Genomic DNA, 12,004 nt, shown 5'->3' on the forward strand with positions numbered 1-12,004 from the left:
GCTTTGCAAATCAAACAAATATCGGCATCATTTCCAAACCAACATTGCGCAAATTTCTTCAAAACGGAACAGAGTCTTTGTGGGCTTTTCCAAATACAATAGACTGAGCAACACACTAGACGCCACATTCTTGGCATCAGAGATCTTTTCCCATCCCTCTTGCGGCCAATCAGTGGCAGCCTCTGTGCGTGTGTGTATGTGTGTGTTTGTGTGTATGTGTGGGTCTGTGTTTTTGAGTGCGTTTGTGCATGCGTGAGAGTGTAAGTGTACACAAGTGTCAGGAGAGTTCTGTGCATGTGTGTGTGTGTGTGTGTGTGTGTGTGTGTTGTGTGTGTGTGTGAGGGGGAGGTGGGGGTGGAGGGAGGAGGTGAGATAGAAGATGAGGTATGTGAGTGTATGCATGCCTACACTGTGGGAGCATCAGGATATTGGAACGTATATATTATATATATATCTTTGTATATATGTGTGTGGGGTTGGGGGTGGGAGATATGGGCGTGTGTGTGTGTGCTTGTACAAGTAAGTGTTCATCTCTGTGTGTGTGTGTGTGTGTGTGTGTGTGTGTGTGTGTGCCGTGGAAGCTGCGATACACAGACTAGAAATGAGTGTGTGGAGGAGGGGGTAGAGGAGGTGCAGGGAAATTTGTGGTGTGTGTGTGTGTGTGTGTTGGAGCTCATGTAGGTTTATATGTGTTTGACTGTGCTTTCATATCTGTGAAACTGCTTTTTTGGGGCATATCTGTTATGCAAGTGTGGGTGTATGTGTGAATGTGTGTCTTCATGTTTTATATTTATTTGCTTATTTATCATCATTGTTGTCTTATTTATTTATTTATTATTATTATTATTTTATCATTATTTTCATTACTAGTAATCTTTTTTTTTTTTTTAATCATAATTAATATTTATTTATTTATGTATGTACGCTTATCTATGTGTATATATATATATATATATATATTTTTTTTTTTTTCAAGGCCTGACTAAGCGCGTTGGGTTACGCTGCTGGTCAGGCATCTGCTTGGCAGATGTGGTGTAGCGTATATGGATTTGTCCGAACGCAGTGATGCCTCCTTGAGCTACTGAAACTGCAGTCATCGATAAGTTGTGTCGGTTGCAGGAGATTACTAAGCAAAGATGGAGTCTCCCGTCGGTCCGACGGATGAGTAGGCAGGCAGGCTTATCTGTCAGTGTGTGCAGGAGATTACTAAGCTATAGTTTTGTTAATGACATCACCATTGTTGTTATCATTTTATTGATTAATTAATCACGCAGTCTTTTATAAAACTTTTTTTTTTATAGAAAAAGTAAGTAATTTTTATTTTCATTACTTTATTATTTAAACGCACATACGCTTCGATGGACACACACCCTCTCTCTTATACATTATGATTCTCTTGTTGAAATTAGCTTTACACTATAAGGTGCTGTGCAAGGTGGCACGATATGATATTAACATCGAAAAAGACTGGGAGAACTGTCAAAATGAAAAGGTTCCGAGTGAAAGTTACCCACAAATGCATTGGAACAATTGCCAATGTTACAGAGATGAGAGAGGTAGATGTAATGACAGCTGTAACTTTTGTCACGTGACAATTAAAGGACTGGATTGTATTGATCATGATTATATGTTCTGGCAATACATAATCATTCAACAGTTCTGCTAAGATTTCACTGCCATAGTCAATGAGAAATGTATAAATGTTGCAAATATGCTTTCGACAAAAACTCTAGCTTTACTTGGATATATAGAAACATAGGGATTGACGCTATCGTATAATCAGTTTCACACTGGCAAAACAATACTTACATCAACGTAAACTTGATAAAAACAACCCAATTTGGCAAAGCCTTTAACATAAACACAGATATAGAATTGAAGAGTAAATAGGATAAACATTCAAATTTTCCAAACAACTGGATATCACTGATGTATACCCTAAACCATTGCTCTTGGACACGTAAGTTCAGAATGATTGTCTCATAGAATATTGATATCTTATTATATTAAGTTCTAGTGTTAACTACGATCGATATACAGAATGTCACGGACGACCTTGTGGTTGCAGTGTTTTGTTATTTATTTTTTGTTCAGATGGGGGTCGAATCCGTATCGTCCCCTTTTCCTTTTCGCTCAGCACGGATGCAGTTGTACCGCTGGGTTTTGTTTTTGAAGCGCGTGTGTTGCTGTTGCTTGTACATATTCACATCCACTCACATACACATACATGATGCTCACTTGCGGAGAGTGAAAGTGTTGGATTGAAATAATACTTACCTTTGTTTAATATTGGTGGGAGTGGGGTTGAGATGATGCGCTCCCGAGTAAACTTGATGTGTTTCTTTAATAATTGACTGTGTGGCCACATCCATCAGTGTCCTTTGGATACTTTGTTGAAGGAAATAAGAGTTACTTCTGTTGTTGTTTTTGTAATTATATATATTATTATTATTATGATCATTTTAAATACACATTCATACAAATACATAAATACGCACATTAAATGCATTGCAAAAAAAAAAAAAAAAAATCTATTTCGGCGTGGGCTTGTTTGTGTTGGGGCGTCTGTAGTGGGGTATTGGGGGGGAGGGTGCACGTCCGCTTTAGCACGCGTGACACGGAAGATGTTACAGAATGGAAGATATATGACAACTTTCCGTAATGGGTAACATAGATACGTACATATTTTGCTTGAATGGTTCTCATATTTGATGATTTATGATGATGATTTCCTTGCATAATCGTCTTTCGTTTATTATACACTTCTCGTTATCAGGTAGTTGACTTTTTTCTCGTGTGGTTGCTATTTGTGTGGTTCATTTCTTCTTGTTTCTTTTTAAAGATTAGAATAAGAATGTTAAAGAACATATAGTAATGGCCGGGTCATGTAAAGTGTGTGTGTGTGTGTGTGTGTGTGTGTGTGTGTGCGCGCGCGTGCGTGCGTGTGTGTGCGTGCGTGTGCCTGTCTTCGCAATGGGTCAGTACATCTATACACATGAAGCTGAAGGGATCACTGTAAACACTTATCTTTTGAGTTTTATTGGTGCTTTGTAATTTGATTTTATCGTTTGTATTTCCAGTTTGCTAAGGAAGGAGCGGACTGGAGGGTTTGGGGTGAGTGGGTGGAGGGGCGTGGGGGTTTATGTGGGACTAAAGTCATTTACAAAGAAAATCAACAGTGACGTCCCTTCGGCGTGCGGATGCCTGCTTACATGCTTCTGGCAAGTCTTACACTGCGCTGGTGCCAGACTAAAGGCTTATATGCATATGGAAAGCGAAGACATCAGGGCCTGTTTTTCTCCCCCTCTCTCTGTCTCTCTGAGCACAACACATATATAAACATGCAGACCGGCCGTTTGAACCCCAACCCACCAAACTCGCAGCGATATCCACTATCTTCAACGCCCATACGCACACACATACACATAAACACGCGCGCGCACACGCACACACAAATGCACAATAAGAAGCGAAAAAAAAAAAAAAAAAAAAAAAGGAGAGAGAGATGCAAGCTGAAGAGTAGCTTACTGTTCAGCACAACTCTTTTCTTTCCAAAACATCAGACAGCGCCATTCCGCTTCACAAGTTATGTATTCATGACATCAGACAAGGAAATCTCATTCAAAGACATACCAGGTTACAATGAACAACAGGCAGAACCAATAATTACATGAAAAACATTTTCTTAAAAAATACTCTTTCAAAATACGTTTCATTACAAATCAATAACTGTAATATGACACACACGTTTGCAACCCTTGTTCCCCGACCACACACACACACACACACACACACACACACCATACCTTTTCACACACACACACACAAACACACACTAAGCAGTACAGTAGCGCTAACAATTATGCTAAATGTGAAGCTAGTATAAGATCAGACTTTTATTTCCCCGAACGAGCAAAATCAATTTCGTCTCAAGTAATATACCTACTAGCAACGGAGGTCTGTAGACTACTGCCGATATCATGAGTGGAGCTGGTACTGATCCCGCAACGGAACCAATATCTATAAGGCCTTCATTCTCCCCAACATCTGAGTAGAGCACATTTTGACATTTCTTCATACGGATTTGAAAAAGGAAAATAATGTAAATCTGTCAGGAAGTCATCAATCATCGAAACACATCGAAATTAGTTACTCAAATCATTCGAAAATATGTATAGTTAGTTTGTTAATTAGAAGTAAAGCAGGCTCGGTCTGTATAATACCAGATTTAAAAATAAGAGAAATTATTCCACATTGACCAAACTAATCAATTTTTACTGCTGAACATTCTGCTATACTGATTGCTTTGAAATACCTGGTAAGCTTTCTCCGGGTGACACTGCAAATTCGTTTTTTGTGTTGATTCAAAACCAATACTTCAAGTTCTTGAATCGTTAAAACTGCAAACACGACAAGAAATTATATTAGAAAAAAGCCATTAATTCGCTTTCTTTCAACTGGAGTTACAGAGATAACTTTCTGCTGGATACCATCTAACTGTTCTTTTTATTACAATGATAGGGTTGACATAGCTGCGAGTTAGGGGAGCAAAGAACAAATTAGATCTAAACTACATAAAACTTCCTCTGTCTCTACAAGAATGTTACACTCTTGCTGACGACTTGTATTCAAATATAACCTTAAAAGAAAACAACTACACAAAGTTTGAAATGAACACAATAAACATTCAGTTCAGCGTCAGTAAGGAAATACAGATTCTTATTTATAGATGAAAATTGACTCCTTGAGAACAAAATATACCAGGAATATTGTATGCAAATGCTGACAGAAAATAACAAAATCACACATTTTTGCGTTCAGTTAAAAGAGTTCATTCCTTTTTTTTTTTCTTTTTTCCAACAACTCGGTTACAAAAATATTTAACTATTGGTCGTTATCTTACGATTTTGTTGTTGTTAGTTTATCTAAATATCCAACAGCTAATTACCTTAAGTATTCTGACATTAGACTCTTAACTGTTTTTAATAGTCTATTTTATAGTTAATTAATTGGATTCAACAGTTTGTTTCCATCCCCCAGATTTCCTTATCCATTCTAAAAGTCTGCTTCTTGTCACATTTGCAATTGTATACATTTCGAACCACGTTCCCATACACATAAACACAATCACTTCACACACTTTTCCCCCGTCTAAAATCACTTTAGTGAACAGACGTTAAATTAATGACCAACCGACATATTGTGTTATTTACATGTTATATGGAGTGTTAAAAAACACCACCACCACCACCACCAAAAAAGGAATATTTTAAGTGGATTTAAAAAAAATTAATAACAGATAAATAAATGAATAAATAAATAGAAAAACAGGAGAATAAATGAATAATCAAATAAGTTGTCGATGTGTCAAAAACAAATAATGAATGATTAAACAAATGAATAAATAAATGAATAAATAAATATATAAATAAATGAATATCAATATGGTAATGTATTAATTCATGCTTTGGTCTCGAGACACTGTGATTTTCATTTTGAGGAGTGTGCAGGTATCTTCTGGGCTGAGGTAAACAGACCCATCAGAATTGGCAGGCCGACAGATCAAATAAATATATACACTGCACACAATCCTTGTTTCCCATCAATACAAACAAATACAAAGAATAAGCAAACACAGACATAGAAAGTAATAACATACTGCTCATCAGTGTTCAATTGTTTCCTGATTTATTTCTGGTCCCACCATTTCATTTTCAGAAAGAGACAGACAAACAGACAGACAGACAGACACAGAAAGAGACAGAGGGACACAGACGGATGGTGGCATGGAACGCTGCTCCAGTGTGTTTCAGATTCAGTTTCTCAAGGAGGCGTCACTGCATTCGGTCAAATCCATATATGCTACACCACATCTGCCAGGCAGATGCCTGACAGCAGCATAACCCAACGCGCTTGTCAGACCCTGAGTGCATGCTTATGTATCTGTGTACCTATCAGAGTGGATTTCTTTTTCCATGATTTTGCCGGAGGGCATCACTTTTCGAATGTGGCAGAATGGTTTGATACGCTTATCTCCCAACAAAGTGTCTGTGAGGGTCTGGGTTCGAATCCCGCTCTCACCCTTTCTCCCAAGTTTGAATAGAAAATCAAACTGAGCTTGTCTTTAGGATAAGACGGTAAACCGAGGTCCCGTGTGCAGCAATGCACTTGGCGCATTGAAAAAGAACCCACTGCTCCAGTAAACAGCAAATCACTTCAGCACAGCAAAGGTTTCCATCCTTGTATTATCTGTCTACAATACACAGTCCCAGGCTTGCGATGACAAAGCCCTGTGGTCTAAACACCATCATTTTATGCTGACCTTTTATCAAAGAAAACAAGAGAGAGAGAGAGAAAGGGAGGTAGAAAATGGGAGAGAGGTGGAGAGGGAGGAAGAAAAAAAAAAGTAGCTGTAGACTTGCAGCCAGACAGAGAGACAGACGAACAGGCTGACATGGGTGGCAAGTTTTGAAGAGCGGAGTCAGATGTCATGACTTCCCAGTCTCCTTCACTGGTTTCTTTCTGTACCCGAAGAGACTGGCTGGCTCTGGGTCGTAGCCGAACATTTCAAAGTCATACTTGTAGAGTTTCTTCAGCTTCTCCATCGTCTCTGTGGAGATGTCTCTGAAGGCATCCGCCATCATCTGCTCTCTCTGTTGGCGCCACTCGGCGGGGGACTTGTTGGGGCGGTTCCTGTAGGCGTTGTGGGCCAGGGCCTGGAAGCGGGTCTGGTCGATCCCTTTAGGCCCCGGGTCCGGGAAGTCCACATCCTGGGGCAGGTAGCCGTTGATCTGGAACGTTCTCCACAGGCGGCGCGACAGGTCGGTGGCGTTGGTGCAGTCGGTGAAGAACTTGCTCTTCAGTACCTGGAAGTTGTAGGCGATGAGCATATCCATTTCCCGGTACACGTGCTCCTGGTGGTCGTCTGATTCCAGGACCCAAGTGGCGTTCATGAGGCCTAGCACGTAGCCGGCGTCCCGGGAGAAGGTCTCCATCTTGCCGATGACGTGGGGGTGGTAGAGACAGGGGCTGCACAGGTACAGGATGGGCCGCCAGTGCTCGTTCATCACGTGGGGATTGCTGGGCTTTACCACGAACTCCACAAATTCCTTGAAGGAGATGTCGCGGGCACACCTAGTGGACTCGTCCTTTTTTGGGCGCAGCTTGACGATGTTACCGCCCGCCGTGCGCCAGAAGTCGATTAGCAGGAACTTGTCCAAGTAGGCTGACCACAGGCGGCTGTAAGGATCCCGCACGAACATGAAGCGGAAGTCGTCCACCAGGTGCTTCGGGACGAAGGTGGAGTTCGTGGTAAAAAACCTGGAACACACAGCAGTCCCTGTGGCTTCAGCTTTGTTGGGGGTGGGTGAGGGTGAGGGTGGTGTGGGGGTCCCGTCTCTTGTCTCTGGCTCTGGTGGCGTTTCCTTTCACCTCGCCATCACACACACACACACACAAATATCTATCTATCCATCTATCTATCCATCTATCTATTTATCTACATATATGATACATATCCACACACACACACATATATATGTATAGATAGATATACATACATTAGTCACATACACACACGCACACACACACACACTATATCTATATGTATATCTCTCTCTCTCTCTCTCTCTCTCTCTCACACACACACACTCACACACATACACACACGCGCGCGCGCACACACACACACCACACTATTACTACACCACTACCAACACAACACACTCATGCTCACTTCATGCTCTTCCGGCCACCGCCGTGGGTGACCATGCGGGGGATGTCGAAGGGCGAGGAGATGTTCTTCTTGCCTGTGTCCCCGTGGAGGAAGCGGAACACGTTCAACCAGAAGGTGCAGCCAACCTGGCGTCAGTAGTGTGATAAGATTGAAACAAAGCTGCGACAGTGGAGTTAAGTGTCATGACAGGGTATAAAAAAAGCTGCGACAGTGGAGTTAAGTGTCATGACAGGGTATAAAAAAAGCTGCGACAGTGGAGTTAAGTGTCATGACAGGGTATAAAAAAAAGCTGCGACAGTGGAGTTAAGTGTCATGACAGGGTATAAAAAAAGCTGCGACAGTGGAGTTAAGTGTCATGACAGGGTATAAAAAAAAGCTGCGACAGTGGAGTTAAGTGTCATGACAGGGTATAAAAAAAAAAGCTGCGACAGTGGAGTTAAGTGTCATGACAGGGTATAAAAAAAACTGCGACAGTGGAGTTAAGTGTCATGACAGGGTATAAAAAAAAAGCTGCGACAGTGGAGTTAAGTGTCATGACAGGGTATAAAAAAAAAGCTGCGACAGTGCAGTTAAGTGTCATGACAGGGTATATAAAAAAGCTGCGACAGTGGAGTTAAGTGTCATGACAGGGTATAAAAAAAGCTGCGACAGTGGAGTTAAGTGTCATGACAGGATATAAAAAAAAAGCTGCGACAGTGGAGTTAAGTGTCATGGCAGGGTATAAAAAAAAAGCTGCGACAGTGGAGTTAAGTGTCATGACAGGGTATAAAAAAAGCTGCGACAGTGGAGTTAAGTGTCATGACAGGGTACAAAAAAAAGCTGCGACAGTGGAGTTAAGTGTCATGACAGGGTATAAAAAAAGCTGCGACAGTGGAGTTAAGTGTCATGACAGGGTATAAAAAAAAAGCTGCGACAGTGGAGTTAAGTGTCATGACAGGGTATAAAAAAAAAAGCTGCGACAGTGGAGTTAAGTGTCATGACAGGGTATAAAAAAAGCTGCGACAGTGGAGTTAAGTGTCATGACAGGGTATAAAAAAAGCTGCGACAGTGGAGTTAAGTGTCATGACAGGGTATAAAAAGAAAAGCTGCGACAGTGGATTTTAGTGGGTTAACTCACTCAGTACGACCAGTCCTCTCTTCTCCTCTACACAGACCCCTCGGATGTCCAGTGGGTGTCTGAATGACCCAACTTTTAGCTTCCGTCGTCAGAATTGTGGTATTCTTTGTCAACATTCACCTCTTCAGTATAAGAGCTTTCCGCTTGCAATATTTTCATGATGGTAATTGGGGTAAAACGCTGTTAACGTCGTCTCTTTCGCCGTTCGTATGGAGAGAGTTAAGTGTCGTGATAGGGTTTTAAAAAGCTGCGATAGTGGAGTTAAGTATGGTCACAGGGTTTTAAAAAGCTGCGATAGTGTAGTTCAGTATTGTGGTAAGTTTTTGAATAATAGCTGCAAGAGTAGAGTTAAGTGTCGTGATAGGGTTTTAAAAACTGTGATAGTGGAGTTAACTCTCGTGACAGGGTTTTTAAAAAGCTTCGATTGTGGAGTTAAGTGTCGTGATTGGGTTTTAAAAAGCTGCGATAGTGGAGTTGAGTATGGTCAAAGGGTTTTAAAAAGCTGCGATAGTGTAGTTCAGTAATTGCGTGGTAAGCACGGGGTTTTGATAATAGCTGTAATAGTGTAGTTCAGTATTGTGATAAGTTTTAACAATAGCTGTAAGAGTGGAGTTAAGTATTGAGATAGGGTTTAAAAAAGCTGTGATAGTGGAAGTAACTCTCGTGAAAAGGAATTAAAAAAAAATTGTATAGTAGAGTTAAGTGTCGTCACAGGGTTAAAAAAAAACAACTGCGATAGCGGAGTTATGTGGCGTCATAGGGTTTTAAAAAGCTGCGACAGTGTCGTTCAGTATTGTGACAAGGTTTTGATAAAAGCTGCGATAGTGTAGTCAGTGTTGTGATAGGGTTTTTGAATAATAGCTGCAAGAGTAGAGTTAAGTGTCATGATAGGGTTTTAAAAAACTGCGATAGTGGAGTTAAGTATTGTCACGGGGTTTTAAAAAGCTGTGATAGTGTAGTTCATTATTGTCACAGGGTTTTAATAATAGCTGCGAGAATTGAGTTAAGTATTGTGATAGGGTTTTCAAATAGCTGTGATAGTGGAAGTAACTGTCGTGACAGGGTTTTAAAAAAACTGCGATAGTGGAGTTCGGCATTGTGATAGGGTTATAAAAAGCTGCGATAATGGAGTTAAGTGTCATGGTAGGGTCTTAAAAAGCTGCGATAGTGGAGTTTGGCATTGTGATAGGGTTATAAAAAGCTGCAATAATGGAGTTGAGTGTCATGGTAGGGTCTTAAAAAGCTGCGATAGTGGAGTTTGGCATTGTGATAGGGTTATAAAAAGCTGCGATAATGGAGTTAAGTGTCATGGTAGGGTCTTAAAAAGCTGCGATAGTGGAGTTTGGCATTGTGATAGGGTTACAAAAAGCTGCGATAATGGAGTTAAGTGTCATGGTAGGGTCTTAAAAATCTGCGATAGTGGAGTTCGGCATTGTGACAGGGTTATAAAAAGCTGCGATAATGGAGTTAAGTGTCATGGCAGGGTCTTAAAAGGCTGCGATAGTGGAGTTTGGCATTGTGATAGGGTTATAAAAAGCTGCGATAATGGAGTTAAGTGTCATGGTAGGGTCTTAAAAAGCTGCGATAGTGGAGTTTGGCATTGTGATAGGGTTTCCAAAAAGCTGCGATAGTGGAGTTAAGTGTCGATACAGGGTTAAAAAAAGCTTCGATAGTGGAATTAAGTGTCGTGATAGAGTTTTAAAAAGCTGTGATAGCGGAGTAAAGTGACGTGAAAGGGTTTTAAAGATCTGCATATGGAATGAAGTATTGTGAAAGGCTTTTAAAAAAGCTGCAGTAGTGGAGTTAAGTGTGAGAGGGTTTTAAAAAGCTGCGATAGTGGAGTTAAGTGTCGTGACAGGGTTTTAAAAAGTTGCAAGACTGGAGTTAAATATTGTGATAGGGTTTTAAAAAGCTGTGACAGTGGAGTTAAGTGTTGTGACAGGGTTTTAAAAAGCTGCGAGACTGGAGTTGAGTGTAGTGATAGGTTTTTAAGTGTTGCTATAGTGGAGTTACGTCTTGTGATATGGTTTTTAAGTACTTCAAGAGTGGATTTAAGTGTTGCAATAGGTTTTTAAGTACTGGAAGAGTGGAGTTAAGTGTCGTGACAGGGTTTTCATAGATGCGATTGTAAAGTATCGTGAAAGGTTTTTAAAAGATGCGATAGTTAAGTGTTGTGAAAGGGTTTTAAAAGATGCGATACTGAAGTGTTATGAAAGGGTTTTAAAAGCTGCGTTAGTGGTGTTAAGTGTCGTGATAGGGTTTTAAAAGCTGCGATAATAGAGTTAACTCTTGTGACATGGTTTTTATAGCTGCGATAGTGGAGTTAAGTGTCGTGACAGGGTTTTAAAAGGCTGCGATAGTGGAGTCAAGTGTTGTGAAAGGGTTTTAAAAAGCTGCGGCTGCGATAGTGGAGTTAAGTATTGTGACAAAGTTTTAAAAAGCTGAGAGACTGGACTCAAGTGTTGTGACAGGGTTTTAAAAAATGCGATAGCGGAGTTAATTATTGTGACAGGGTTTTAAGAAGCTGAGACAGAGGAGTTAAGTGTCGTGATAGGTTTTTAAGCGTTGCGATAGTGGAGTTGCGTGATGTGATAGGTTTTTTCAGTACTGCAAAAGTGGAGTCAAGTGTCATGATAGGTTTTTAAGAACTCTTGAGAGTGGAGTTAAGTGGCGTGACAGGGTTTTTAAGCAATGCTATAGTGGAGTTACGTGTTGTGATAGGGTTTTTAAGCAATGCGATAGTGGAGTTACGTGTTGTCATAGGGTTTTTATGCATTGCGATAGTGGAGTTACGTGTTGTGATAGGGTTTCTATGCATTGCGATAGTGGAGTTACGTGTTGTGATAGGGTTTATGCATTGCGATAGTGGAGTTACGTGTTAAGATAGGGTTTTTAAGCAATGCAATAGTGGAGTTACGTATTATGAGAGGGTTCATGCATTGCAATAAAGGAGTAAAGTAACCTGATATGGTTTTAAGTAGTGTGTTATTGGAGTTGTGTCTTCTGATATAGTTTTTGTACTGTGAGATTAGAGGTGAGTGTTGGGATGTGGTTTTCAGTACTGTGGTAATAATTGGAGTTGAGTATTGTGATAATGTTTTCAGTACAATGATAATAATTTGAGTTCAGTATTGTGACACGGTAATTATGTG

At 40.5% G+C, this 12,004-nt stretch overlaps 1 protein-coding gene across 2 annotated transcripts in view; it reads right to left on the bottom strand.

Moving 5' to 3' along the window:
- Positions 1 to 4,564: 4,564 nt before the first annotated feature.
- LOC143292492 (carbohydrate sulfotransferase 11-like) overlaps positions 4,565 to 12,004 on the bottom strand; it is a 40,916-nt gene continuing 33,476 nt past the window's right edge. For both annotated transcript variants that reach the window (XM_076602828.1, XM_076602827.1), the window contains exons 5-6: positions 7,736 to 7,860; positions 4,565 to 7,320 (exon numbers count right to left, since the gene is read on the bottom strand). In XM_076602828.1, the coding sequence (XP_076458943.1) occupies positions 6,489 to 7,320; positions 7,736 to 7,860 (957 nt within the window). In that variant the 3' untranslated portion in view covers positions 4,565 to 6,488. The remainder of the gene's footprint in view (positions 7,321 to 7,735; positions 7,861 to 12,004) is intronic.

The sequence above is a fragment of the Babylonia areolata genome, chromosome 18, assembly GCF_041734735.1.
Source record: "Babylonia areolata isolate BAREFJ2019XMU chromosome 18, ASM4173473v1, whole genome shotgun sequence".
NCBI classification, from domain to species: Eukaryota; Metazoa; Mollusca; class Gastropoda; order Neogastropoda; family Buccinidae; genus Babylonia; species Babylonia areolata.